Here is a 25439-nt window from a genome sequence, read left to right on the forward strand (position 1 = left end):
AGATGAAGCCCGGGGAGGGAAACAGCAGCAGAGCACACACAAACACGAGGCCACCTGGCTTCTTGCCATCATACATGACATTCAATTATTTGAGTACTTTTTCATGAGAGTTTTCCCTCCACCCAGCTTTCCCTCCCCTCTCCAGACCCTTGTTTTTCTACATTTGGCAGAGTTCATCTGATTCAGCATGCATTTTTCCTCACTGTACTTAGTAATATGTCTCAAACTCTCACCACAAAAAGAAAGTGCTAAGACTAAAGTTCTTGCAATACTATCTTGACATTCCCACTATTGCTCTATAAGTGTGACGTTTCTTTCAATAAGCTGAGAAGGAAAGGAACTAGAGTGGTCTACACATCGTTTCAACGGCTGCTTTGATGTATGTACTCAAAATATTTTTCATTTCCCGGAATATATTCTCATGGGGGAGGGGAACATTAAATGCAGCTTTTAGACCATGAGAATTTATTTTTAATATAAAATAAGTCAAGCCGACAGACAGCCAATCTCTTATCTGAACTTATCTGGATTAACATGTATGTGTCCCTGTCTGGAGGAGTCAAATAGTCATTTCAGTGGGCTTCTCAACTAGTTTCAATGTACTCAATTACTTTAATTCTAGGCTCTACTGGGAGCTAAATAAAGAAAACTAAAAAAAAAAAAAAAAAAAAGCCCACTCCAAATTGCTGTTTGGGGAGTTGGCACCTAACAACAACAACAATAACAACCACAAACTGATTGCAGGAATGTTAGATGTAACTTCAAATCGGAGCATCGGCGTCACTTCACAGAATAGCCTTTCCCCTGTTAGCAACTGATGGTGCCAGAGGAATGAGGAGAAACCCGTGTTTTCAAAGAGGTTGAGACTTGAATCTACAGTGGGTCTGTTAACCCTCATCCTTTTGCTTTCTGGACTGGGGTACATTACTTGCTGACGCCCCTCCACAGGCGTTGCACCTCACCCCCCCCCATCAAAGCTATGTGAAGAAACATCAATGTCTTCACAGCACCCAGAGACCTGAAGGTGGTGGGATCCTAAGATGTCCTAAATTTTGTTAGGCTTTAAAAGAAACTGATAGTTCCCCATCTCAGTCCCTTCCCTACCCCCTCTCACCGCACTCCCACTCTCCCCAGCAAGCACTGGTGCCCACCGAGAAAGTTCAGATTTGAAGGAAGCAGAGGAGAAAAGGAGGCACAACAACTTTATTCCTGGTAGATTTCTTAGCTGACGTGAAAGATGGGGAGCAGAATCCTGAGTTTAGAACCCAGGCTCAGAGCGCAGTAAGAAATCAACAATACCCTCAGAGACAAAATAGAAAGGTGGAGCAAAGAAGGGAATGGTAGCCTGGGGTTGATGGACTGCGCCTGCTGAGATAAAATCCCAATTAGAACCTGATTTAATAAACTGGGTCTTATTTGCCAGCTGATGGTTCCTTGGAACACTAACCCCTGGGGCCCTCGCCAAGCTGACTGGTTGGAATTGGAGAGGGTAAGGATAAGGAATGAAGATTAGGGGTGGTTTTAAAAGCCTACTGAGGAAGGAAGAGTTATGCCGGGTTTGGGGTAGAAAGTATTTATTGAAGTGCTATGGTCAATTTCCAAGAAGGTTATCCTCAAAGCATCAGGCAGAAAAAGCCCAGGTAGATCTCACAGAAGGAGGGATAGCCTCCAATCTGATTTTGTCTCTCTTCTTGAGACTTCCAGAAAGCATTTAATTATTATTATTTTAATTAGTATTATTTTAAGTGTATTATTAATGCTCCAATGGTTAAAGCTGTGTCATTACCATAAACTCCATCTCAACCTCTCAAAATCTATTTAATGCAGCTTTTGGCAACCAGAGACCCAACTTCTTGCCAGAAACTGCAGATTAAGCATTCGTTATGGGAGTTTGCCATTAGCTGTTCCTTCTGTTATGGGCACAAGTGGTTACATGTCCCCAAACACACAGGATTCCGTGTAATAGATTTGCGTTTGCAGGAGGCTCCAGGGATATTAAGTGTGGTCGGTGACACCTTGCACCCATCCCTCCGACCACTACCATCAAAAATGGGTTTGAGGTGTGGGATAGGAACAGTTTACTAAGCAGCTATCTTCCTTGGCTCCCCTGTAGTTTTTCCTCTATGAGCTGGATCTTTATTGGTATACAAGTACCCCAGAGCTTGCATCATATGTCTTTCATTTAAAATACATCGAATGTTTTTCAGGAAATTTAGGGTTCTTAAGACGCATATTTATAAACAAGCTGACAGAGCTCTACGACGTAACTAAGTTTATAGCTAGGAGTTGTTTGTGTATTTCCTCAAGTCAGCAAGGCGTTATCCTTGCTGCTGTGAAATTTTTAAAAACCTATTAAATGACCATTTCTTTTATCTTCTCCATGTTTATTACAGAAGGTCAGACTTGCAGAATATCTCTGAAGGTTAGGAACAGAAGGGGCTAGGGGAGAATAAAAAATCATTACCCCACGCAGAAATGAGTGGCTAACTGGACACCCAACTCTCCAGCAGGGGCAGCGAAGGAACTAGCTAGAAAGTGCCCAGGAAGCACATGGCTGCTACTCTGCCTTAAGCGTGGTCCGGACGCCTAGGGTACCCTCCCGCCAGCGTTTCCTTGTTTTTCGTTTTGTTCTGTTTTTTGTGTTTTTGTTTGTTTGTTTTTTCCCTCAGCCTATGATGCCGGGGTTGTTCCCGCGTCTCGATACAGTCTGGCTATCTCCTGGAGCGCAGTCCCGGGAAAGTTTTCCTTTTGACCCCTTGAGATTTAACAGTTCGCTGCTGGTGCGGGCGGCGGGGCTCGGGAGATAGGAATAAGACAGCAAGAGCTACGTAATTCCAGGAATAGTGTCAACTCTCGGGAACCCAACTGCGCACTCAAGGCCACGCTGAGCGCGGCGCCACGTGAACTGAGCTTGTGCCCCCCCCGCCCCCTCTCGGGAGAAAGGTCCCGGGCGCACAGAGGCGGCCGCTGCCGGCCGCCCGCCCGGGCTCCGTTCGCCCCGATCTGGGCGGTCCGGGCCGGCGCGCTTCTAGGGCAGTGCTAACTAAGGAGCCTCGCAGAGGTGCGCAGAGCTCCACGGTGGTTCCTCCGAGGCTGCGGGCCTGTCCTGGCCTCGAAGAGGGTCTACCAGGGAGTCTTGGGCCAGCCAAGGCCGCGAGAGGCTGGAAATTCCCAAGCCCATCAGGATGCCTGCCAGTGTTGGGCCTGGCCTCACCGCTCTCGTGCCCAAGGCCGTGGCGTCGTTGCCAGGCTGGTTTAGGGAAGCGCGACGGGCGCTGCGAAGGCCTGTGCCAGAAAGGCTGTCAGGACCCTCGAACGGCGTCCTCCCTGGGAAGGTGCCGTCCATAGTCCCCAACTTGTGGGAGCTTTTCACCAAATTTGCCAGCTCAAGAGCCTGTTGCAAATGGCTGCCTCTTCGTGCCCAAGGCACTGAACATATTTCCCTTAGACGCCGCGGGCTTCTCGGAAGCCAGAGTCAATCCCAAAGCCACTCATAGGGGATGTCAACTCCGCAGAGCTGCCCTGCCCTCAGGGAGCGGCCAGCTCCCCGCCCACCCTAGCACACCCCCCAGTCCCCCGCCCTTCCCCGGGCCCAAACCCAGGCCCAGGCCGCGCCGGCGCCCGAAACGCCGCCTTGCTAGTGCGCCCAGCTCCGCGCGCGCCCCTCGCTCCCGGCACGCGCTGCTCACAGTAACTCCACCGCCACTCTTTAAAAATAATTGTTTTAAAAACCACGCGGAAGGCCTTCCTCTTTCATAAGCCTTTTGTGAGCGTCCCTCTGGCCTATACCAAGGGCGCTTTGAAGGAGGCACTTTTCCTAACAGGTTTTCCTAAAATAATCTGGATCGAATCATAAAATCGGGGACCAAAGGGAGCGTTGGGAGGAGAGTGAGGAAATAGATTGGTATTGGCATAATGCTTTCAATGCCTCTTGCTCAGCTTCCCTCTCCCACCCATCGCAAGCACGTCCACACGCCGCGGCATTCCAGAAAGAAAGGAAAGGCCATGGGCTCGTAAGCGCCGAGAGCGCCGGGACGCCGAGCTCCTCCGGGTTAGAAGCAGAAGCGGCCCCTCCACCGCGGCCGACCCAGTAAAGAGCTGCCAATGTATCTGGCTTCTTGGGATTCGCGTTAATGTGGATCTTCCACATAAACGATTTACGGATGAAATAAAAGCCCTTTAAGAGTAATACTTCCTTTCAAGTTCTTAAGACGCCTCTAAATCTTTCGGGTAGTGAGTGGCCGGCGTGGGGGCGGGGTGGGGACCGGGTGTCGGGCGGGCGGCCCGGAAGGGCGCAGAGAGCAGGGAGTGGAGGGTTAACTGCTTTGCGATCTCACCAAGCTCTTCCGAAATGCCAATCCACTGTCGCGGCGACAATGTTTCTGGGTGTCGGGGCCTCGTCCCTCCTGGCATTTGTCTGAAATGGAGCTGTCTAACCTAGGCCTGGACGCGCCCTGAGCGGGTAAGTGGGGGAAGGTGGGGGTGGGGTGGGGTGGGGGCGGAGGGGGACCCGGGGTGGAGTTAGTTGCCTGCCTATTTTCATATTCATTAGAACTGGGAGGTTGCCCGACGAGCCCAGCTGAGTTTCAAGATATAAAAGCAACTTCGGGTGCCCCCTTTCCAGCCGGGACGTATTAAAGGGCTCGGAGCCGGGCAGCTTCCCCTTCCCTCCTCGGCCCTCCCTTCTCCCGCCCACTTGCTCCCTCCCCCAGCGCTCTCCAGCCTCCGCTCCCCAGGAGCTCCGCGACAGCCTTCCAGGATTATGGAGTTTCTGAGCGAGAAGTTTGCCCTCAAGAGCCCGCCGAGTAAAAACAGTGACTTCTACATGGGCGCAGGAGGCGCATTGGAGCACGTTATGGAGACGCTGGACAATGAGTCCTTTTACAGCAAAGCGTCGGCGGGCAAATGCGTGCAGGCCTTCGGGCCCCTGCCCCGCGCCGAGCATCACGTGCGCCTGGAGAGAGCCTCGCCCTGTCAGGAGAGCAGCGGTGAGTCGCCTGCCCGAACCTCGGCCACCCTTCCGCAAACCCTAAGTGCGGGGACGCGCCCGGACAGGCAGGCGGGGAGGATGGAAGGAAGGAAAGGGGGAGCGAGAGAGCCCGGAGGGCGGAGGAAGGCAATGGAAGAGTGAGCGTTTTAAGGAGCGGTGTTGGCTACAGCCGACTTTGAGGGGCAGGGGAAGGATTAGGCACCGGATTGCCTCCGCGCGGCTCTCTTTTAGCTGTCGAGTGCTGTCCCTTATGGGTCCCGGACTCCCTGTATCTAGGACCCAGGCGTAAACTGATAGGACGGTAAATAGAGTGTAATTGAGTCAAGACAGCGCGCTTCCTCTGTGAGCCCGACGCGCTGCCCCCGCAGAAGGAGCTGAAATCGATCATAGCTCGTTAGAGGACGTCACTGTCGTCACGAATAAGAAAACTTTGAGTTCTTTTAGGTGAAAAACATTTTCAAAACAAGTTTTCCAAGACGTAGCGGTATTTTTCTTTGTGAAGCTGGAAGATTGCTAGATTAGCTTGTGTGAAGTTGTGATGCGGATTCTTTGGGTTTGCAATACAGCACACATAAATTTTTCCGAACACCAAATCACTTTCAATAGCTTCGGGTAAAGAATCCCCAATATAAGCACTCACTCCCGAACTCTGTATTGTCTCTTTTTCTGACTCTACATTAAAAGTCACCTAAGAACCCTCTCTCGGAATGCTTCTGGGTAAAATCTTCAACTTTGAACGGCCAAGTATCTCAAAGTCAAAATGTTATCAAAACAAACCATCTATCTTTTCTATCTTGTAACCCAATACAAACCTATTTTTTTTAGATCGCGAAAGCTAAAGCAAGTTTACAATTGCGAGAGGACTTTTCCTTATCACTGTATATATTCCACAGTTAAGCTGTAAGGAGCGGGTTGCTTTAAAATAACAAACGAATTAAGTGTGAAATATTTACAACAAGCCTCCCGCCCCCTGTTTTAATGGAGGGTCAAAATCTGGCAAGGTATTGGCTCCTAGGAGCTCATTTTCTAAATACTTTGTACACAGTAAGTTTTTTTTTTTTTTTTTAAACCATCTCGTATATTTTACTTATTCAGCGTTGCAGATTCCTTGTGACTTGCAAGGTTGAACCAAAATAGTAGGTGGGAACGACAGAGAAAATCAGTTAAATCGTTTCAGTCATTTATTTGGAAAGACACACGCAATTAATTTTTATTTTTAATATGTTAAATTTTTGGCTTTCTGTTTGTATTTCAGACTGCAGTATCTTTATTTTTGGAATTCTTATATGTATACGTAAAGTTATTCGAATGGACAGGATTTAAAAAAAAAAAAAAGATTCTCTGATATCCTGCTGGATAGGACTACATCCTATTTTAAATTGTCGGGAATCCAAAATAAGAAGAGAAATAGGTGATTTTTGATACCTTAACAACTTTTTAATGAACATCACACTTTTAGGATGAATTTTAATAGGAAAGTATTAAGATGAATGTAGGCAGCAGTTCGCTAAATTTAGGAAAGCTCCTGTCTTTCTCCTGAGATGCCCTTACCCTCACGGCTGCTTCCCCTCCCCCATCCCTAATTACCGAAGTTCCCCATTTAACTCTGCCGAACACAAAACCTTATTGTTAATCAGTCATGGCTCTTCGTTATATCTAGTTTTACATCCCATCTTTTGCATAAAGGATATTAAACATTTAAGTTATTTTAGGTCTTAAAGTTCAAAACATTGGTATAATGATTAGAACAGTTGCTAAAATAGGTTATGAGAGAATTTTAAAAAAGATACAAACGAATAAAGTATGGCAGTTCATTGGAAATTATTGTTCTGGCTGGGTTCACTTTTTCAAAAACTCTTTCCAATTTCATTATGTGCATCCATTGCATGTGTGTGTGTGTGTGTTTGTGTGTGTATGTGTGTGTGTGTGTGTGTGTGTGGCCACAGGATAGATTTTTGTTTTATATCATATTGCAAACATGCAATCAAATCTGGAGGAAATCACTGAAAGTTAAATACCCCTAAACAGAATGGAAGATGGCATCTTTTGTAATCTTTTAATAGATGTTTTAATGCCTCTGCTTTAGGGAAAAATAAAACTTTCTGTCTTAAAACATAGTTCATGAGTTAAACGTAAATACGACCTATTTAGAAAGAACTGCAAGTGAGTTATTACACTAAAGAAGTCTACTTTAATCTTATTCTGTTCTATAAGAAGCACTTCCAGAAACTGATATGAAAGTCATTAATTTAGTAGGTCACTTTTTGAAAAAAAAAGTAAAAAACAGACATGAATATACAGTCAAAATATTCAAAATATAGTAGAAACAAAACCATATCTAAATCTGTAGTCCATATGTTTTGAGTGGAGCAGGAAGATTACTTTTGGGAAGAGTTTGGATTGGGGTTTACAGATATTATTTTTAAAATTGAAATTTTTCAGTTTTTAAAATTGAAATGTCTTTCTTGAGCCATGTAAGTAGCTCGATTTTGTCTGCTGTGAATAAATACGTATATCACTTACATTAAATTTGGTTCACTTTTCAAACATTATGCTCAATTTTTTTAAAAATCTAGAGCATCTTTTAATTTGATCACCTTATTTGACTATAAATTATGTGCATAAGCATTACATTAGCCTTGTAAAATAGAACTGTAAAATCTGGCAAATTATATGAGTTCCATGTAACACATTTTTAAATGGCCCTAAACCTGCCCAAAGTGGATTAATAGTAGTACACAATGTGATGCTTGAATTCATACTGGCACAGTAAATCATTAACAGACTGCTTTCCTGAGGCTGTAAATTACTTCAACTTCATTTCTTCATTGAAATGTTTCACAATCCTGAGAACTGTTGTTTTCCCCTCTCTGGGTACAGTGAACTATGGGATCACTAAAGTAGAAGGACAGCCTCTTCACACAGAACTAAATAGAGCTATGGACAACTGTAATAGTCTCCGGATGTCTCCCGTGAAAGGGATGCCAGAAAAGGGAGAACTGGATGAACTTGGGGATAAATGTGACAGCAACGTATCCAGCAGTAAGAAGCGGAGACACCGAACCACCTTCACCAGCCTGCAGCTGGAGGAGTTGGAGAAGGTCTTTCAGAAAACCCATTACCCGGACGTATACGTCAGAGAGCAACTTGCTCTGAGGACAGAGCTCACGGAGGCCAGGGTGCAGGTAGGAGCCAAATGAAGGCCTTGGGTATGTGTTGGGAGGGAGAGATACTGTTAGAATAATTCAATGGTTGCATTTTGCCACAAAAGAAGAAACTGATTCTCCAGCTAAAGACATAGAACAATGTACGATATGCATGTCGGTCTATGAAAATTTCTTTTTCCATGCAAAGAATTTAATCACTCACACAAAAACATAAAAGAACACTTGACTTATTACATAGGCATACAAATTAACGATTATTTAAAACAACAGAATGTCATAAACATCTCTAATTTAAAAATTAATTTTAAAGGGCAAAAACACAGAATCATAGCTATCTATTTACTAATACATTTATTTTTGTTTTGTTTTGTCCTATTTTATCAGACGTTTAGGTTCTTTTTAGGTTATGTACCAGGTATTGGTAAGTTACATGTGTAATGGCCCGTAGATCTGTAATTTTATTGAGGTTGGGGTTATAATAAAACAAAGAAAAAATGAAACAATTTCACAAATCCGCAATTGTTATAAATACCATAACTTATTTTTACTATGCATAAAGAAAGATCATATAGCTCACCTATAATTTTCCCAGCTCTAATAGTTGCCTTGCCATTCCATTTTAACTTTTAAATGTAGATAGCTTATATCTTTTTTGCAGAGGCAATAAAAAGAATGATCTTGAAGTAATTTTAAAATATATACTCAATTATATTTATAAGTTGTATTCAAATTATCAAATTGGATGGCACAATATACTAAACTTTTAGAATCATTTGAAAAAAATTATATTAGGTAAAATTCTATCTCTTAGGCATATTTTATTTTTACTAGAGTTGGTATTCTTAAACTACCTTTTATTAGTTCTCACGTAACAACAATTTCAGGGAATAGCATGTTTCTTTGTGCATTTTTACCACGCTAAATAGGAGAATATTGAAGCTTGCAAATCCCATACAGTATAAGAATAGAGAAATAAATAAGATAGTGAAGGATTTTGTCCTGAGAGTAATAGTATTTCTTCTGAAGATTAAGCCGTTGTAAGGCCGTTTCATCATTAAAGGCAACATTTGGTGGTGCGGGAATACCAAGCAGCAGGATTTTTCTTCAGCTCGTGGAGGTGAATAGTTATTTATTTTAGTTCAGGAAGTAAATGTACAGAAAGTTGATGCTAATGAAGAATTTTAGAGTTGTCAAGTGTTAATATCAGTCCCACGTGTATGTGCTGTTTTATTTTTTGCCTTGTGTTCATATATTAGAATTAATTATAGTTGTAACCATTGAAAAATATATTTACATCTAGAGTGATCAGCTGTGCACAATGGATGTTCTCCCCTTCACATTTCATCAATTCCTGATTAATTTTTGTCTAAAAACATACAGAGAGCCAACCCAAACCTAATTTACTCACGTTTTCTCTTTCCAGCTTTTCGTATCAGAGTGGTAATTCATACCTATTTTAAGGAGATTGTAAAGATCTTTTTTTCTCATAAAAAAAAAAAAACTCATTACTAAATTTCCTTACTATGCTCCTAGCGCCTGTGAAGACAGGAAGAAAATATGTTTTGTTTTGTTGTTGATGTTATTATGGGCCCTGGGCATTGTGCGTGATACAACTTTACCAACAGTGTTCTAAGAAACCATACTGAATAGATAGCTCTCATTGCCTTATTTTAATTGCTGGAGACTCTTTAAAGTGCCACCTTAAATTTGCAGTACATACTTGCACATTGAACTGAGGCTTAGTATGTATCCATCAGTGTGATGGTAAAGATAGAGAAGATTACAGCTAATTATGAAAAAGAGTAAAAATTTCAAGTAAATTTTAACAGTTTTAACAATCTGCATTTGATAGGTGATTTCCAGCTTCTTTTGTAAGCATTTTGTATTCTGAACATAGTTCTGTGAAGACTGAAGAGCTTCCTGACAGCTGCTTGTGAAATGTCTACTCAAAAATATCAAATGACACATACCAAATATAACTTTTTGTGTCTCCCTTTAACTCATTAAAATATTAAAGTGAAGATTCCGGAGAGCTCCAGGTGTGAATTAGTGATTATTTAACCCTCTGAGGAAGATGGTTGTTATGATGAATATTATTAACATAGAAATAGAGAAATTTGGAGGAGAGCTTTGTGATTCTGTAGAGGTTGTAGTAACTCATAGGCTTTCTTGAACTTGGTTCTATCTTCCCATTTATCCTACTATTTATATTACCTATAAGTCTCTTATACTGGAGAAATGATTTGGAGATTTCTGAGCATTTTCTATAAGGGAAGATAAAAATTATAAGTGGTGTAATTTATGTAATAAGCGCATTTGTATATTTTAAAACCAGAGTTCAATTTCAGATGGTTCCATTTTACCCATAGTCTTTATCATGCTCAATATAATATGTAATCTTAATATTTTCTGTTTCTAAATAATCGTGATATTTCTGCCAGTGCCATGAGTTTTGGATGTAATCTTTGTGTTTAAATTTTTCTAAGATTATCTAAGTATGGGTACAACCCAGCACAGTCTTCACTTTGTGACATGTTCTAAAGATAATTGTTTTGACAGACCCAGATATTAATTTGGTTATAGTTTGGCTGGGTTAATGTTATGTGCATAACCCCAAACTAAAAAGTCATGAATGTCTTCCAGATTTGCAGCATTCTCTGGGAGGAGGATTATCTATGATAATTTGGAGACAAAAGGAGTCTTCAAAATCATATAATCTAACTCCTTTTTATTTTCCAAAATGAAAAAAAAAAGAGGCTGAGACAAATTAAATAATTTTTTAAGTATTTCCTCCCTTTCTATTAATTCATATTCCCTTATGGACATACCACTTATCAGGGTGAAATAGAAAGTAAAATTTGTGGATACTTTTGTGACATAAATTTCTTTCTTAGTGATTTTGTTGACCTGGTTTGTTCTTTCTGATCTGTGTCTTTTAACATCACCATTGCATTTTCAAATATTCCTCAGCTAAAATTGTACTTTTTAAAAAAATTAGGTTTGGTTTCAAAATCGAAGGGCCAAGTGGAGAAAAAGAGAACGTTATGGCCAAATACAACAAGCTAAAAGCCATTTTGCTGCCACCTATGATATATCAGTTTTGCCAAGGACTGACAGCTATCCACAGGTATGGTAAACTTCACAGAATATTGATCGAGAAAAATAGATGTGGTGTGTATATTCTTGAAAGGGATATTATTATTGGCTTTATTATATCTAATACAGAAGTCGAGAATGAAAATTTTAACCTCCAGAAGACTTTTTGCATGTTTGTTAGATGATTATTTTACTAAAATATTTATTTTGTTATTATTTTCTTTTAGAGCTGTTTGTTCAAAAATATTTTAGGGTCTCTTCCTTGTTACACATTGCAACAACTGAAGTAGCATCATTCATAGTATAAGCCTTTTAATCAGTCTACGTTTTAACTATTCAGACTCGTTTCCTTTGTTAACTTTTCAAAATAAATAAAGCATTGCTTGGTGTGCTCTCTCTGTGGCTAATGTTTGATGAACCATCCCCTAACCTAGTGTCTGGTGTGGTCTATGAAACCTTCAGTTCCACTTAAAAATATCTCTTTTCCTATGTTGTCTTTCCAGCTTTGAAGTTGCTCATTGTTTCAAGGAAACATTTAGCCCTTGGTTACTTAAAACATACATAGGATTAGTACTGGAGATCATTTAAAAAATTTATCACATTAAAAAACACATCCACCCCTTTATAATGGGGGCTCTCATCTCATTTTAAAGAGCATTTAGAAATTCCTTTTCTTCTTATTATTTCCTTTCAATTTAGAGGCCTTTTTTTTTTTTTCCACACTTTGTAATGCATGTTAATAAAATACATTTTATCTTTTTAATTGGACATTAATTTTTCCTATTACTGAGTTAGAGTATCCGGAACTGTATTTGATACATGATAAGGAACATTTGTATTATAAGGAACAAGACATTTGTTATTTCATTCCTTAGTTGTTTAAGGATATGCATTGTTACAGACCATTTTGAAAACAAATATGTAACATATATGCTGGGGGAATACCTTGATAGTCCAGTAACCAAATCTTTGCAAGCCCAAACTTAAGGGTATTCATTTTCTTCAACTCTGAGTACATACCTCGTGAGCATGAATTCAGTGCTTTAGTTTTGTGCATCCTTGCATTCTGATGCTTTTTATGATTCTTAAAAACCTATTTTGAGACCTTCACCCTTCCAGATAAATTCACCAAATTTATTAATGTAATGTCATATGTGAGTAAAAGCCTTAGAGATCACCTAGTTCAGTCCTTTTAAACATTAGGAAACGAGACCCATGGGAGTTAAGGAATTGGCCCATGACCACAGGAGTGCTTCCTTATAGGACGGCCTGTGCAGGGCTGCTTGCGCCAGGCCTCACCATTGTGGTCTTTTGAATAAATGTCCATACCTGCCATCAGAAGAACCTTGCTTTTCTTACTCTTCAAAATTTATCTTAAAGGAGATCTTTTTTTTTCTCCAGTTTAAAAGCATATATATATATAAGTTCTGTTATTTATCATCATAGGGCCACTGAGCTTCGACTGACTGAATAGTTTTGAGTGTCCTGGCTGAATTCCGAGCACAGTGCTGGGAGGAAGTCTCCCTGGTAGGCTCTAGGCTCTTGTCTCCACGAGAGCAGGTACTGCAGTGGTTTCGTGGTTGTTAGCCCAGCCGAAGCCCTTACTGTATCGGGCCTTACTATATTCTGAGCAGGTTACATGGAGTAACTCATTTCATCCTTACCACGATCTTATGCAATAGGTGCTACTAATGAATTATCCTCATCTTCCATATGAGGAAACTGAGACACAGGGGGGAGATACTTACTCACCTTCACTCGTGGCAAAGCCGGGATCTCATCACAGGCAGTCTGGCTCCCATGTGCGAGATCTTAACCCGTCCAGTAGACTGTCTCTCCCAAGAACTGAGTGTTGAAAAGATTGAATAATTAATAAATGAATACCAAAGGAGCGTAAGGCTTAAGTTGCATCATTCAAGTCTGCAATTTAGTTCAGGGGAGCAGAAACTATACTCAGAGCCAGGGAAACAACAATGAAAATGACAGAGATGGTGTATATTGGCATGTACTCTATATGTTTTGAACTACTTCACTGTGATGAATTTAGAAATAGTAAAGTTACAAATTAATGAACTCTTTTCAAATGGACTTTATACAGTCTTGCTAGTCAAGTGCTCCACCACACTTGACTACAACATACTTTCTTGGGACCTTTTTATTTCAGTCTTCGATTCTTTCCTTGGAAACCCCATTTCTGTTTGTGTGTGTGTGTGTGTTTTTTTCCCACTTCCTTGTGCCTTGCTGATGGTTGCCTTCTCTCTAACTACCCTTTCTTCTTCAGTGCAACATAAAACATTTAGAATAGTGCCTGGCGCAAACTAAGCTCTTTATAAGGGCTTAATGTAACTTAATATACTCTTAGTCATGCTTTTTTCCTAGGGTTATCTTGCCATTGTGTTATGGTGCCTCATAGCTTTAGAGATTGTCAGCACACTGAGGTAACCTACTAAGGAGCTCAGGCAGGAAGGGAGATGGTACAATCGGGTTATACATTTATAGTCTTTTTCACTCAACAAAGGATTAATTTAAAAATTTCCCCTCACAAATCATGGGAATTTTGCACTAATTCTCCCTGTGGTTTCTTCATAATTTATGTACATTGGTTATTCCAATTCTTAATTTAAGTATGGCAACACAAGCATCATATGTTGAAGTTACTGTTTTTGAAGTTATTTTGACAGTATAATTCATCAACAGTAATAAAAATCAATACTGTAAAATCCATTGTAATTTTTTATATGGGTAAGTCATTAGACGCTTGGTTGCCAAAAATACTGAAATCAAAATGCCTCTCACTCTCCACTGTGGGTATTGGATAAAGTCAGGAAAATTCCGTTTTAACTTAAAAATATGTGGTTGACTTTTTTTTTATTTTGGAGAAATAATTATGCCAAGATCATGTCTCTCAAGCTTCAGCCTAAAGGAAACTTTTTTTTAAAGCATGTGTCTTGAAAATAGAAATTATAATCAGAAAATAGGAACCAAAGCAGAATCCAACAACTCAGTGCAGTCAGACACTGAGCTTGGTTACTGTTACTAATTACAGAAAAAAATATTAATTACCAAAAAGTTAGAAACTAGAAAACTAGAAACAGGACAGAAATAAAGAACTAACAATTTGGCGGGAAAGCAAAAGCATACACAGAAATACATGAAAACAGAAATGGTTGAGAAAATGATTTCCTCAGGTCTGCTCAATGTGGATAATAATCTTACCAACTATAAAAGTATCTCTATATAACCTCTATATAATAGGTTTATTTATGAATAGTAATTAATATTTTCTAAAGTGTTCTAAATACTTTGTTTCCAATGCTCTCATTACAAAATAGTAACAACAGCCCTACTGGTAAAATTAATACCTACCAGTTGAGGGCTTATTTTAAGCCAGGCTTCTTTCTTACAGCCATTGACTCATTGAATTTAAGTCCAGGTTTTCTGAGTACAGGGGTTCAGGGCTCTTTAACGCAGCATCACTGAGCAATGAAATATTTCAGTTTTGACCCTAAAATGCCAAATCACTTTGGAAAGCAAACATGCTTTCATTTTTTTAAAGGTATAAAATAATGATATAAAGCATTTACAAAATGTAGACACTTTTGAGACTGTTTTCAGGTATTCTTTTAAGCTTGCTCATATTTGATAGCAAACAAACAGTGAGAGGAGTGACGTCAGTAGTACTATAAAGTAGTATATTTGGATGTACTGAGAAATGGTATCTGTCTTTTAAAAGCCCTTGATTTTGGCTCATGATATCAGTTGTCATTTGGCAACACTATGATTTTGCTAAATGAAAATACTTGACCACCCGATGTTCTCCATGACCTGACATGTTAAACAACAGTCATGTGCTGCAGCTATTCCTTGTGCTGTGCCGAATTCTCTTGAATTCCCTCCTCTTCACCTGACCTGGGTTTCCTCCAGGAAACCTTCCCTCAATTCTCCTTCAATCAGCACATGACTTTCGCACTGACATGGTGGTGGGGTGTATACAGTATCTGCCGCCCCATTTACAATATAAAGTATTTATGTTTTAAAAAGGATGATTCAGATCTTAACTTTGTATTGTAACAGTATTAAGCAAATTATGTATACACTGAATAGATGTGAAAAAAAAGTTGCTTTGCTTCAACATTCTGGAATATGTTATTAACCCCAAATTAATCAATTTTCAGTTAAAACAGATGATTCCTAGATGTCTGCTATTAACCATCTCTAGGGTCCTCAGCAATTCACTTTCCCTCTCTGAGTCTCAATTTCTTCCTCTATTGAAAAGAGTAGTTTATGAAGATTTTGCAGAACATTTTCGACTTAATTTCTTTTTTTCTTCCAGAGTTATTTGCATTTTAGTCAAGAAATACATGTTGGTACTGTGTGAGGCACGGGGCTTCTGGAAATGATCCAGACAAAATCTCTCTCGGGTTTGGGCAGATTACAAACTAGGTGATATTCGTACCAAATTCTGCAGACACTTCTTGATGCAACCTACACCCAGCAGACCAAAAAGACCTATGTAATTTTGTCTTTGAGTTGAAAAAGCAAGCATCTATCAAGAGTAGATTCTAATTTATTTCTAATTTGTGAACACCAAAGCATTTCTTTAAATAATTGTTCTGTTGAATAAAATATTTTTCAAGGTATAAACATTTTCTGGAGGATTATAGCCAGCCTTCGTTCTTACAAGAAACTAGTTTCATGCCCTTAGGTTTGGCTCAGATCACATGTGCATCAGCTTTATCATTTACTTGCTGGGTAACTTGGGGTAAGTCTCCTGACTTCCTTGATCTTCAGATTCTTTCTTTGTAAAATGGAGGTATTATTGGTGCTAGAGTTGGTGGTGTGGCTGATGGTAATGATCATCTTCTTAATACTTTTCTGTTATTGAGAGGATTAAATTGATTTCCAAACAGTCTGTGGAGCCAAGTCATGGGACTTGAGGAAGGCTAGGTGTTAATGTTTGACTATGGGCTTCACAGCCAGGGAGTTGTGGGTTCAGATCCTGACTCTGCTACTTAATAGATTTTAGACGTTTGGCAAATGAATTAACCTCTAGGCATGTTTCTCCTCATTTGCAAAATGGGTATAAAAATTAATATGATGTTTGTGAAGATCAGAAACAATAGTTTCTGCAAGGTGCTTAGGACATTGCCTAGAATATAACGAGTGCTCAATAAATAGTAACAACTCTATAATAGCCATTAGTCATTATTGATTCTACAGTACAGACGTAGCTAAGTGGTGTGAATGTTCTGTTATTGTAGCATTTAAACTAATCCAATTTTTAAGTAAATTCACTATTTAAGAGTCTAGGGAAAGATCAAATTTAGTTAAATGTACTTTCCTCTTTAAATTAGGACAACCAAATATGGTAATTTAAGGAATGTTTGGGTATATTCTTAATCCACCAAAATTATTTTCTCATGAAGAAAATATTTTCATCAAAAAATTTTAAAAGGTTTGAAGTTGTTTCCCACCAAAATTTTCCATGCGGTTTTACTTAGTGTATAGTGAGAATCATAACTAAATCTATGTTTACATAATATACAAGGGGACCCATGCAGTGTCTTGCCTTCTGTTGTTTAATTGATGACTTAATAAATATATGCCACTTGGAGTTTGAACATACCAAAGGTTGGATTCAAGTTATAAATAATTTGTGGTCATTGGAGTGATTTAAAACACAGATGAAAGCTGTACAACATTTCTAGTTTAACAAATTCTGTTTCAAACATTGTAATTATACAGTTTTTTAAAGGAAATGTTAACATTTCTATAAAACAGTGATTGTGAAAATATTGTTCACTCTGCCCTTCTTAAGAGTAGCGTCAGTTTCTGTATTAATCTTAAAGTTTACCTTTACTTAAGCTAAATAAAGAATATGGAGCTTGTCTCCTTCAACCACCGCGGTTTAGCAATTTAAAGCATCTGAAACAGCAAATAAATAACCAAAAATCTTTTAAAAATGTTAGTAATGTAGCTATACTTGATGCATTGTATAATAAATATTCTCATATCTATGAAACAACCAATGAAATGGTCACATAGTGATACAGTGACACTTCTCTTAGGAGGAAGGAGGGACAAAAATATTAACATCACTGGGTCAACAAGTCATATTGATATAAAAGTGCTAATTTAATTAAATGTATAAACATATATACAAGTTGTATAACAATTTGTATGAAGACTATTTCATATATATGTATAAGTACATATTAAAAATGAGTTACACGTAACATGAGGCAGGTATTCTCAGCGTCAATTAAGTGATGATGCAGCTGGACACAAAGAGGGAATGATTTTTATTTTGTTGAAAATACAAACACTTTACAGAGATAAAAAAAAAAAAACCCTGCAAAAGAAGCAAAGTGCATTCATATCTTAGATTATGAATTTAGACATATTTTTTGAAAAATGTGATATTCAAGTTTAATGTGACTTAATGACTTTACACAGTAATAATAACTTAGCTGATTTTCCTTTTTTTTTTTTTTTTGCTTTTAATAGGTGATTGCTGTTAAAGCATTGAATTTAACTGAATTGGTCATGAGTATTTTATATTTTAAGAGGAAAGAATGAATTAATAAATTGAGTAGATTACCAAAATAAATAATAAGAAAAATGTAAAAATAAATTATTGAAGAGTGCTATCGTTGCTTATACAAATAAAAACTATGGGGGATGGAGAAGAACCAGGGGGAAATAAAGTCTGAGCAGTCTGTGACAACAGACCTGTGGGTTGAAACCTGCAGCACACACTGCTTTTGTTAGTGTGAACTTACGATATATTTTAATTCAGAGTTTTCACTTGCCATATTTATTAAGCCTCGTGTAATCTCTAAATTTAAAGATATTCTTGTAGATTAAAATACTTGCATATTGGATTTATATTTTAAGTTATTAATTCACAAGGAAAACTTAATTTATATTTTAATCTTTGTTTCTTATAATTGTGGATTTTGTTTTAATTGGGGAATTGTGTCATTAAAAATGAATCAAGCACTGTCAACAATGACTATCATTCGTGTATTAAAATACATGAAAAATAATGTGACAATTGGAAAATACCCCATGTTGATCAATGTTGCTGAATAATAAGTAAAATAGCAAATCCTAAGTGCTATTATTTTATTCTGTCCTTAAGTGAGTTGATTTGAAAAGTGTCATTTTAAGGCATATAGAGTGAGATTTCCTATAAGTCTTCATAATGATCATAATTACCATACAGTTTAAGAACACATCCAACACTAAAAGAAGAGAAAAAAAATGTCCTTAATGTTTCTTATACTTTTGACTTGGAGCACATATTTCAAATAGTACTTAAATAATGCAAAATTTAAACACATTTATGTGATGTCATTCTGAAAATTTCCAGACATTAACATTTCTTAGGAGGGTTAATGCTTTTAATTTTTGCACTAAAGAGATACATACACTTATTTTTCTGTAAAGCAGTTTTCTTCTCAAATTTTTAGTCCCATATGATTGTTCTATCTTAGTGATTTTTTAATGGAAAATTCACTCTTCCTTGTTCCAAATCTCTGTATACATTTCTAAGATGGAATTTTATTTAAAAAAAATCAAAGTAGCAACCAATATTTCATATGTGACCTTTTCCTGATAATTTCTAATCACTTCAGGTTAATGATACTATATGTTGAAAAGGTATACTTTGAAATTTTTGAAATATAAATTGATTCCAAAAAATCTTAATGTTATCTGAATTTTTTATGTGAAAATTACAGCTAATAAGTAGGCACTGATGAAAATGTACCCTCATTTCTATCTTAGGTAGTACCTAAACATGCTCAGATTAATCTTTTCACTACATAATTTAATTGGGATTTTTTTTTTTTTTTTTCCAGATGGACAAAGTATCAGTGTTTGAGACTTATTCACTTATTCTCTGGTAACATGTGAGACTTACTCACTGGTAGCAAATTCACAATTTAGAAAAACACTTCTTGATGTAGTTACTAGAAAAGTTAATGGGACCCTAAAATTAAGTCAACAGCTAAAAATACCTGCAAGTTACTAAGTATATGATTCTTACTAACATTTTATCACCCTAAATTTTAAAGGGACGGTTATGCTAGTAAAGAATATAATGGCCTCTTAAAAAATTAAACTGCTTTTGCAGAAAGTCATGTTTGCATTTTTTTAAAGAGACCATATGAAAAATCTGGTAAATTATAGACGTGATAGTGTGGTAATAAATCTGTATAGTAAGTATTGAATTATATACAAAGTGGTCAATAAATGTAAACATTCTCTCAAAGAGGAAAAACAAAAATCAACTTTGGGGTTTTAATGCAAAGACGCTATTGCTAAAACATTATTACAGATACCTCTTTGTGAATCCCTGATCTGTGTCTTTTTAAAGCAACCTTTAACTCCCACAGGGACATGTGTAGGCATATGGTGTGAGGGTAGTATGAGTGTAGCATGATGTGTGTGTGGGCTGTGTGTGTGTGTGTACATATGGACGTTGGTGGCAGGTAAGAGCAATCTATATATAGAAGAGGAGTAAGGTTAAATAAACTTGTTCTAGTGGAAAAATATTTAGTTTTAGAGTTGCTTTAAAATTAAGGAATGATTGTTACTCATTGATTTCACTTTATTGTGCCTCTTAGATCCAGATTAAATTCCATAAGGTAGCATCTTCTAAATAGCACTAACATTAGGAAATAGAATATGTAATGCTGTCATGAAACTATTTGATGTTTTTTATACATCATGGTACTTTATAGCTAATGCAAAGACTAACAAACTTGCATTTCTTTTAAAAGGTTTTTTAAAAGTACCAAAAGTTGCTTACTATAATAAAATCAGTAAATATATTAGAAATATACACTAGGTTTAGTATACTAAAAGTTTCTTGGTAGTTTTGATTATAAAAGAATATATCAAGTTTCTAAGGTGAAGGTAAATGAGATCTATAATTTCTCATTCATTATTTACCATATTACTTCAACTCATGAATATATATCCACAGTGAAGAGCTCTTCGTGTATTTGTGTGTGGGGTGTGTGTGTGTGTGTGTGTGTAAAATACACATATATATTGACCCTTTCTATCCTATGTATTACTTTTAATTCCTTGGAAGAAAAATGAGTGTTAAATGAATTTTACTTCTATTTGGAAAGAATCAGACCAAAAAAAAAACAACTTTCCTCCTAAATTCAAAGTCATGGAATAATTAAGTGTCAACTTTTCACTTGATTAGAAAAACATTAAGGGGCAAATGTTCAAAGTAGAGTGTAGTAAGTCAGCTGAACCTCTATTCATGCTAATGGGATGCAGTTGGCTAAGTTCCCTGGACAATGCTTTGAACGTACCCCTAGAACTTTTTTAAAACGTTGCGAAGCACATTAAAATATGGAATGTTTTTAGATTTTCTACTTCTTTTAAACACAATAAAGAAGAAAAAATTGTAAAGGCAGCCTTTTTTTTTTTTGCACACAGGAAAGAAGGACATGGGTATTATTCAATAATGGTGTTCCTGGTTGTAAAGCTCTTTAATATTATACAGTTAGAGGGCCACAAAAAAACCCTAAAATTTGTTTGGTGCTGAACTCCACCATTGTAGGTGTCTCTGAAATAGTCCAAAAAAGAAAAGTAGTGATCCTATTTAGGAAAAAAAATTATTCTTTCATTCCAAAATCTAACAGCAAATATAATATTTCTTCTAATGAGTCAGTGAGATTTTTGTTTGGCTTCTCTGTTAACAAATATATATACAATTTCAGACAATATGACATGTAAGTTTAAGCACATAGTTTTAAAATGACCACTTGTATAAGAATAGAATTGGTAGAGGGATGGAGGGGCCATAGACTGAGCCCACCTTGACAGCAGTAGATTTATTCAACCACAAGCTCTAACAGCTTTGTTTGATCAAATACTGCCTTTTAGGAATGCTTAAGAAAAAGAGACTTGTGTAATAATTGCCTAAGATAATTGAAGATTTTCACGTGTAAGAAGGATGCTACCTATTCTGTGTCATTTTAAAGAACAGAAAGAAGTGATAGAGGAAGATAACAGCTCACTTTTTTACAGAGTTCTCCAAAAGGGAATGAAAAATTTTTAAAGAGGTGAGCTTCTTATCACAAGAACTAAATATAATTGAAAGTGTACAAGGGGTTTTTGCATTTGGAAGGAAGCTAGACTTGAATAGTGTCTCCTAATCCCGGGTGATTCTCAGAATTCCTGTAATATTGTCATTGCCATTATTTTAATACAGATCCCATAAGCTGCACCCCATGCTTAATGAGTCAGAATCTCCAAGAAGATGTATCTGTGATGAAGAATAAGTACCTGATGGAAAATAAAACTACTTAGGGAGATACAGTCAGCAGTGTCTGGGGATGAAATTTTCATAATTGTCAAGATTATACAGAGTAGTGATTATAGAGCTCAAATTATGAAACAAAATTTAGATATATTAGCATAAATTGTCCATAAAATTTTGGTTACACCTGCAAGATGGATCAATTCAAATTTCATATTCTTCGAGATTTTTCAGTCATTTAATAAATTTGTATTAAGTGCTTATCATGTATTGTGTTAGGCTGAAGGATAAAGAAAAAGTTATGAGCAAACATCAGGGATTTTGGTTTCAGAGAATAAAGCCTATGAACCCCCACAAAGTTAAGATTATGAATAAGCAAATAAACAATTTCAGCTTGTAAGACTTTTTTATATCATTGTTGCATTTATTAAGATTTCCTGGGTTCAGATTTGACCACTACCATTGGAGTTACACATCTTGTGGAAGGTTCTTAAGCTCTCTGTTCCATAGTTTTACCTTTTACAAAATGGGGATACTAAAAACGAAGAAGCATCTTTTAGTGTATAGAAATGACTAGAAGTCTCCACAGTATATCTAATACCATGCACATGGTAATTAATTGATAACCATTAGCTATCATGAGCATGATTTTGGTTGTTGTCATCAGATGTTTAATCATCCCAAGGGAATGCTTCAGAGGAAGCAAAACCTCAATTCACCAGGGGTATTGTCTTTTTATGATTTATATCTAACTTTCGACATCAAAACCAACTAAAACCCTAAAGTCAGATGAAGACATGCCAGAAATTTTTAAATGAAAGAAAGATATGGGTTGGAGGAGATAAAGATCAGGAAATAGGACATACCAGTAAAAATGTGCAACGTTATCACTACCCGTGGGACTATATGGGTATCTTCTCAAATCCAACTAAAATATTGCTGTAGTAACTTGCTTTACCAGTCTGCTCTGTTCAGAAAACATTTCTTTATATATACTAGAAATTCTTTCACCGAAAGTAACACATTTAACTTGTTTGCTCATGTTCAGATAAGTTTTGATCAAAATAAAGATATTTGTCCATGCCAGGGAAACTGGAGAATTTATTTTCAACTTATAGGTAGATTGATGTGAATTATTTTAGGGAGAAAAAAACTTTCTGAATTTACATTCATAGATTACTTTCCTTGCCTTTACCATCCTTATTTTCCTTTTTTTTTTTTAGCCTCGTTATGAAATATATTTCTATGCATTTGGACTATGAGTAGATGATTTTAATAACAAATTTCAGCAATACTATGTATAAATTGAGGAATCCTTTAACAAACTTAAAATGTAAATAATCTTTCTCTACCACTATTTTCCTTTCATTTATTCTTTCAAAAATAAGCAAGCAAGTTCACTTTCATTTCCTGAAAGCCCTTTTGTCAGACATGTGACTGTGGGTTTTGCAGTGTAGCACAAGGTTTGATTGAATGTCAGAGGAAAATCACCCAGATCAAGTTAGAAGAGTGGGTTGACAGAGTAGTAATGACATTAACAGTCCCTCTTGTTGGTTTGAGATACATAACTCAGCAATCAGTGGCACCAATCATTATATTTTGGGTAAAGTGGGATACATTTAGTAGAATAAGCCAAAATTAAAACAACATAGCCCAGGATGACTTGAAGATTAATAGAATGTGCAAATCATTATATATATCTATAGATATGTCTCATAGGTTTAATATATTTAAAGCAGCTTATAAGTATATTTATATAAATAACTATTTCTGAAATAACACTGAAGTGAGCATCATGCCAATCTTTGAAGCCCCAAATAACAGATGAAATTAGTTGTTCAAATTTTCTCTTATGTTTGAAACTGGTTAAGCAGTCTTTTCTTGAGTGACAGAGTAACATCTAACAGTGCAATGTAGAAGATTCATTAACATTTTATGCTATTAATTGAATAAGTCATCTTTAAAAAGAGGATTTAAGCATGGGTATTGTGAGACAACACCAGAGGTCATATGCAGTAGACTGAAATCTTTATGTAAAAATAAATAAAAGCAAACATTATTTATGTGTTAAAAACAATTGATGATATGATTCTAATTATGATGATTTTTAAAAAAGAAGCCAGATGTGATAAACATAGGTATTACTGCTCTGTGGTAGTTCAGATTTTTGAAATAATATTGCAATAGTGTAATAATGTTGGAATTTTTAAATTTTGTTTTCTAAGGCTCAAACTCTCTCTCATTTTCCCCCAGCTCCTGCTGTTTGCATGATTTTTCTCTTCGCTTCTCAGTAATGCATGTGATCACTGTTTTTTTTTTTTTTTCCCTTGTCCTTGTTTAAATAGCTGGTCTAAGATACCGCCTATTTAAAACTCATATTATACAAATTCTACCTAGTGTCTCCTTTACATGCTAGTAAATTTAGAGAAATTTGTGTTTGTTGTTTCTTAATACTAAGAAATGTGAATTTTCTGGGCACAAGTGACAATCTAGTTTTCAGTCTTATATAAGATGTTCTATAGTACTTTAATTGTACTCATATGATATATTTGCTAATACTAGCATATTTTTCCCAGTTGTGCTTTCATGATTTGGTAATGGTCATGTTTTAGAATTTTAAATTATTTTACATATCATAATTCTGTTGCAACCTCACTATACCATATATAAGGCCTAGAAAAAATGTTTAAAACATGTATATATTGCTCATATTTGCAGAGCTATGTATTTAAGACTATAGGAAAGAAAAGGCAATGAAAGGCTAAACATTTCCAATAATGAGTTTGATTAAAAATATCTACAGAGTAAATATCAGGAATGGTTTCCAACAAAAGCTGCCACACTGAGTCCAACTATAGAACTTTAAAAAATGCAGTTGTGTCGTTGAGTTTAGAAAGATGGAAACTATATTTAAACTTAAAACCATATTTTAAACTGCTTTTCTAAACACATGAATTTGTCATGAATCATGACTAAATCTAGATTTCATTTTAAAAATCACGACTATAGAAAGAATACTCAAGAGATTGACATGTCTTGAGAGTATTTTATGTGGTCAAGTATGTGGGTTTTGGTGATCTATTACAGTATAACAGATTGGAAGAATCTTTCAAATAATTATCTTCTAGTAATCACTTTATGTACTCAGAATGTCATCACAGACCACCCAATGGGAGCAAACAATGAATAGTTGACAAAAATTGAGTCAACACTGTTTAACAAATGTGAGGGAACAAAAGTGAGAATGCGTAAATGTAATATTTGTTGTTTTATATATTCCAGATTCAGAACAATTTGTGGGCAGGAAATGCGAGTGGTGGTTCTGTGGTTACTTCATGCATGTTACCACGTGACCCTTCCTCCTGCATGACACCTTATTCTCACTCGCCTCGGACAGATTCCAGTTACACAGGGTTTTCAAACCACCAGAACCAGTTCAGCCACGTGCCCCTCAACAATTTTTTCACTGACTCTCTTCTTACTGGGGCTACCAATGGACATGCATTTGAAACAAAGCCAGAATTTGAAAGGAGGTCTTCCAGTATCGCAGTTCTTCGAATGAAAGCCAAGGAGCACACTGCCAATATTTCATGGGCCATGTAACATACAGTACTCTTTTATTTTTCTTTTAATGGCAAAGTAAAACATTCTATTTCTCATATTTAAAGGATACCACAATAAGCTGCTGTGTGTGGAATTGCTAAAGGTCAAGGTATACAGTGAGACCAGCTTAAATGAATAGTTGTTATTATTTAACATTAAAATCTAAGAATGAACCTCTGAAAAGACTAAATAGATTTACCATCCATCAGTCTCCACAAACTCTGTTTTAGTAGTAAATTTTTTTTCTATTGTACGAGTCGATGAAATACGATCATGCAACTTCTTAAAAGAA

The 25439-nt window shown here is 36.9% G+C and overlaps 1 protein-coding gene across 1 annotated transcript; it reads left to right on the forward strand.

The window, feature by feature from the left end:
* The first annotated feature begins 4762 nt into the window (after positions 1 to 4762).
* ALX1 (ALX homeobox 1) lies at positions 4763 to 25439 on the forward strand. The gene is made up of 4 exons (XM_036084358.2): positions 4763 to 4988; positions 7871 to 8175; positions 11156 to 11284; positions 24827 to 25439. The coding sequence occupies exons 1-4, from the start codon at positions 4763 to 4765 to the stop codon at positions 25145 to 25147; spliced, it is 981 nt and encodes a 326-aa protein (XP_035940251.1). The 3' UTR covers positions 25148 to 25439.

The sequence above is a fragment of the Halichoerus grypus genome, chromosome 6, assembly GCF_964656455.1.
Source record: "Halichoerus grypus chromosome 6, mHalGry1.hap1.1, whole genome shotgun sequence".
NCBI classification, from domain to species: Eukaryota; Metazoa; Chordata; class Mammalia; order Carnivora; family Phocidae; genus Halichoerus; species Halichoerus grypus.

Excerpts from the sequence above, each read along its gene's own strand:
- ALX1 (XM_036084358.2), top strand. The coding sequence starts at position 4,763 with ATGGAGTTTCTGAGCGAGAAGTTTGCCCTCAAGAGCCCGCCGAGTAAA. Across the intron at positions 4,989-7,870 it reads GCCCTGTCAGGAGAGCAGCG|TGAACTATGGGATCACTAAA; the intron begins GTGAGTCGCCTG and ends CTCTGGGTACAG. Across the intron at positions 8,176-11,155 it reads TCACGGAGGCCAGGGTGCAG|GTTTGGTTTCAAAATCGAAG; the intron begins GTAGGAGCCAAA and ends TAAAAAAATTAG.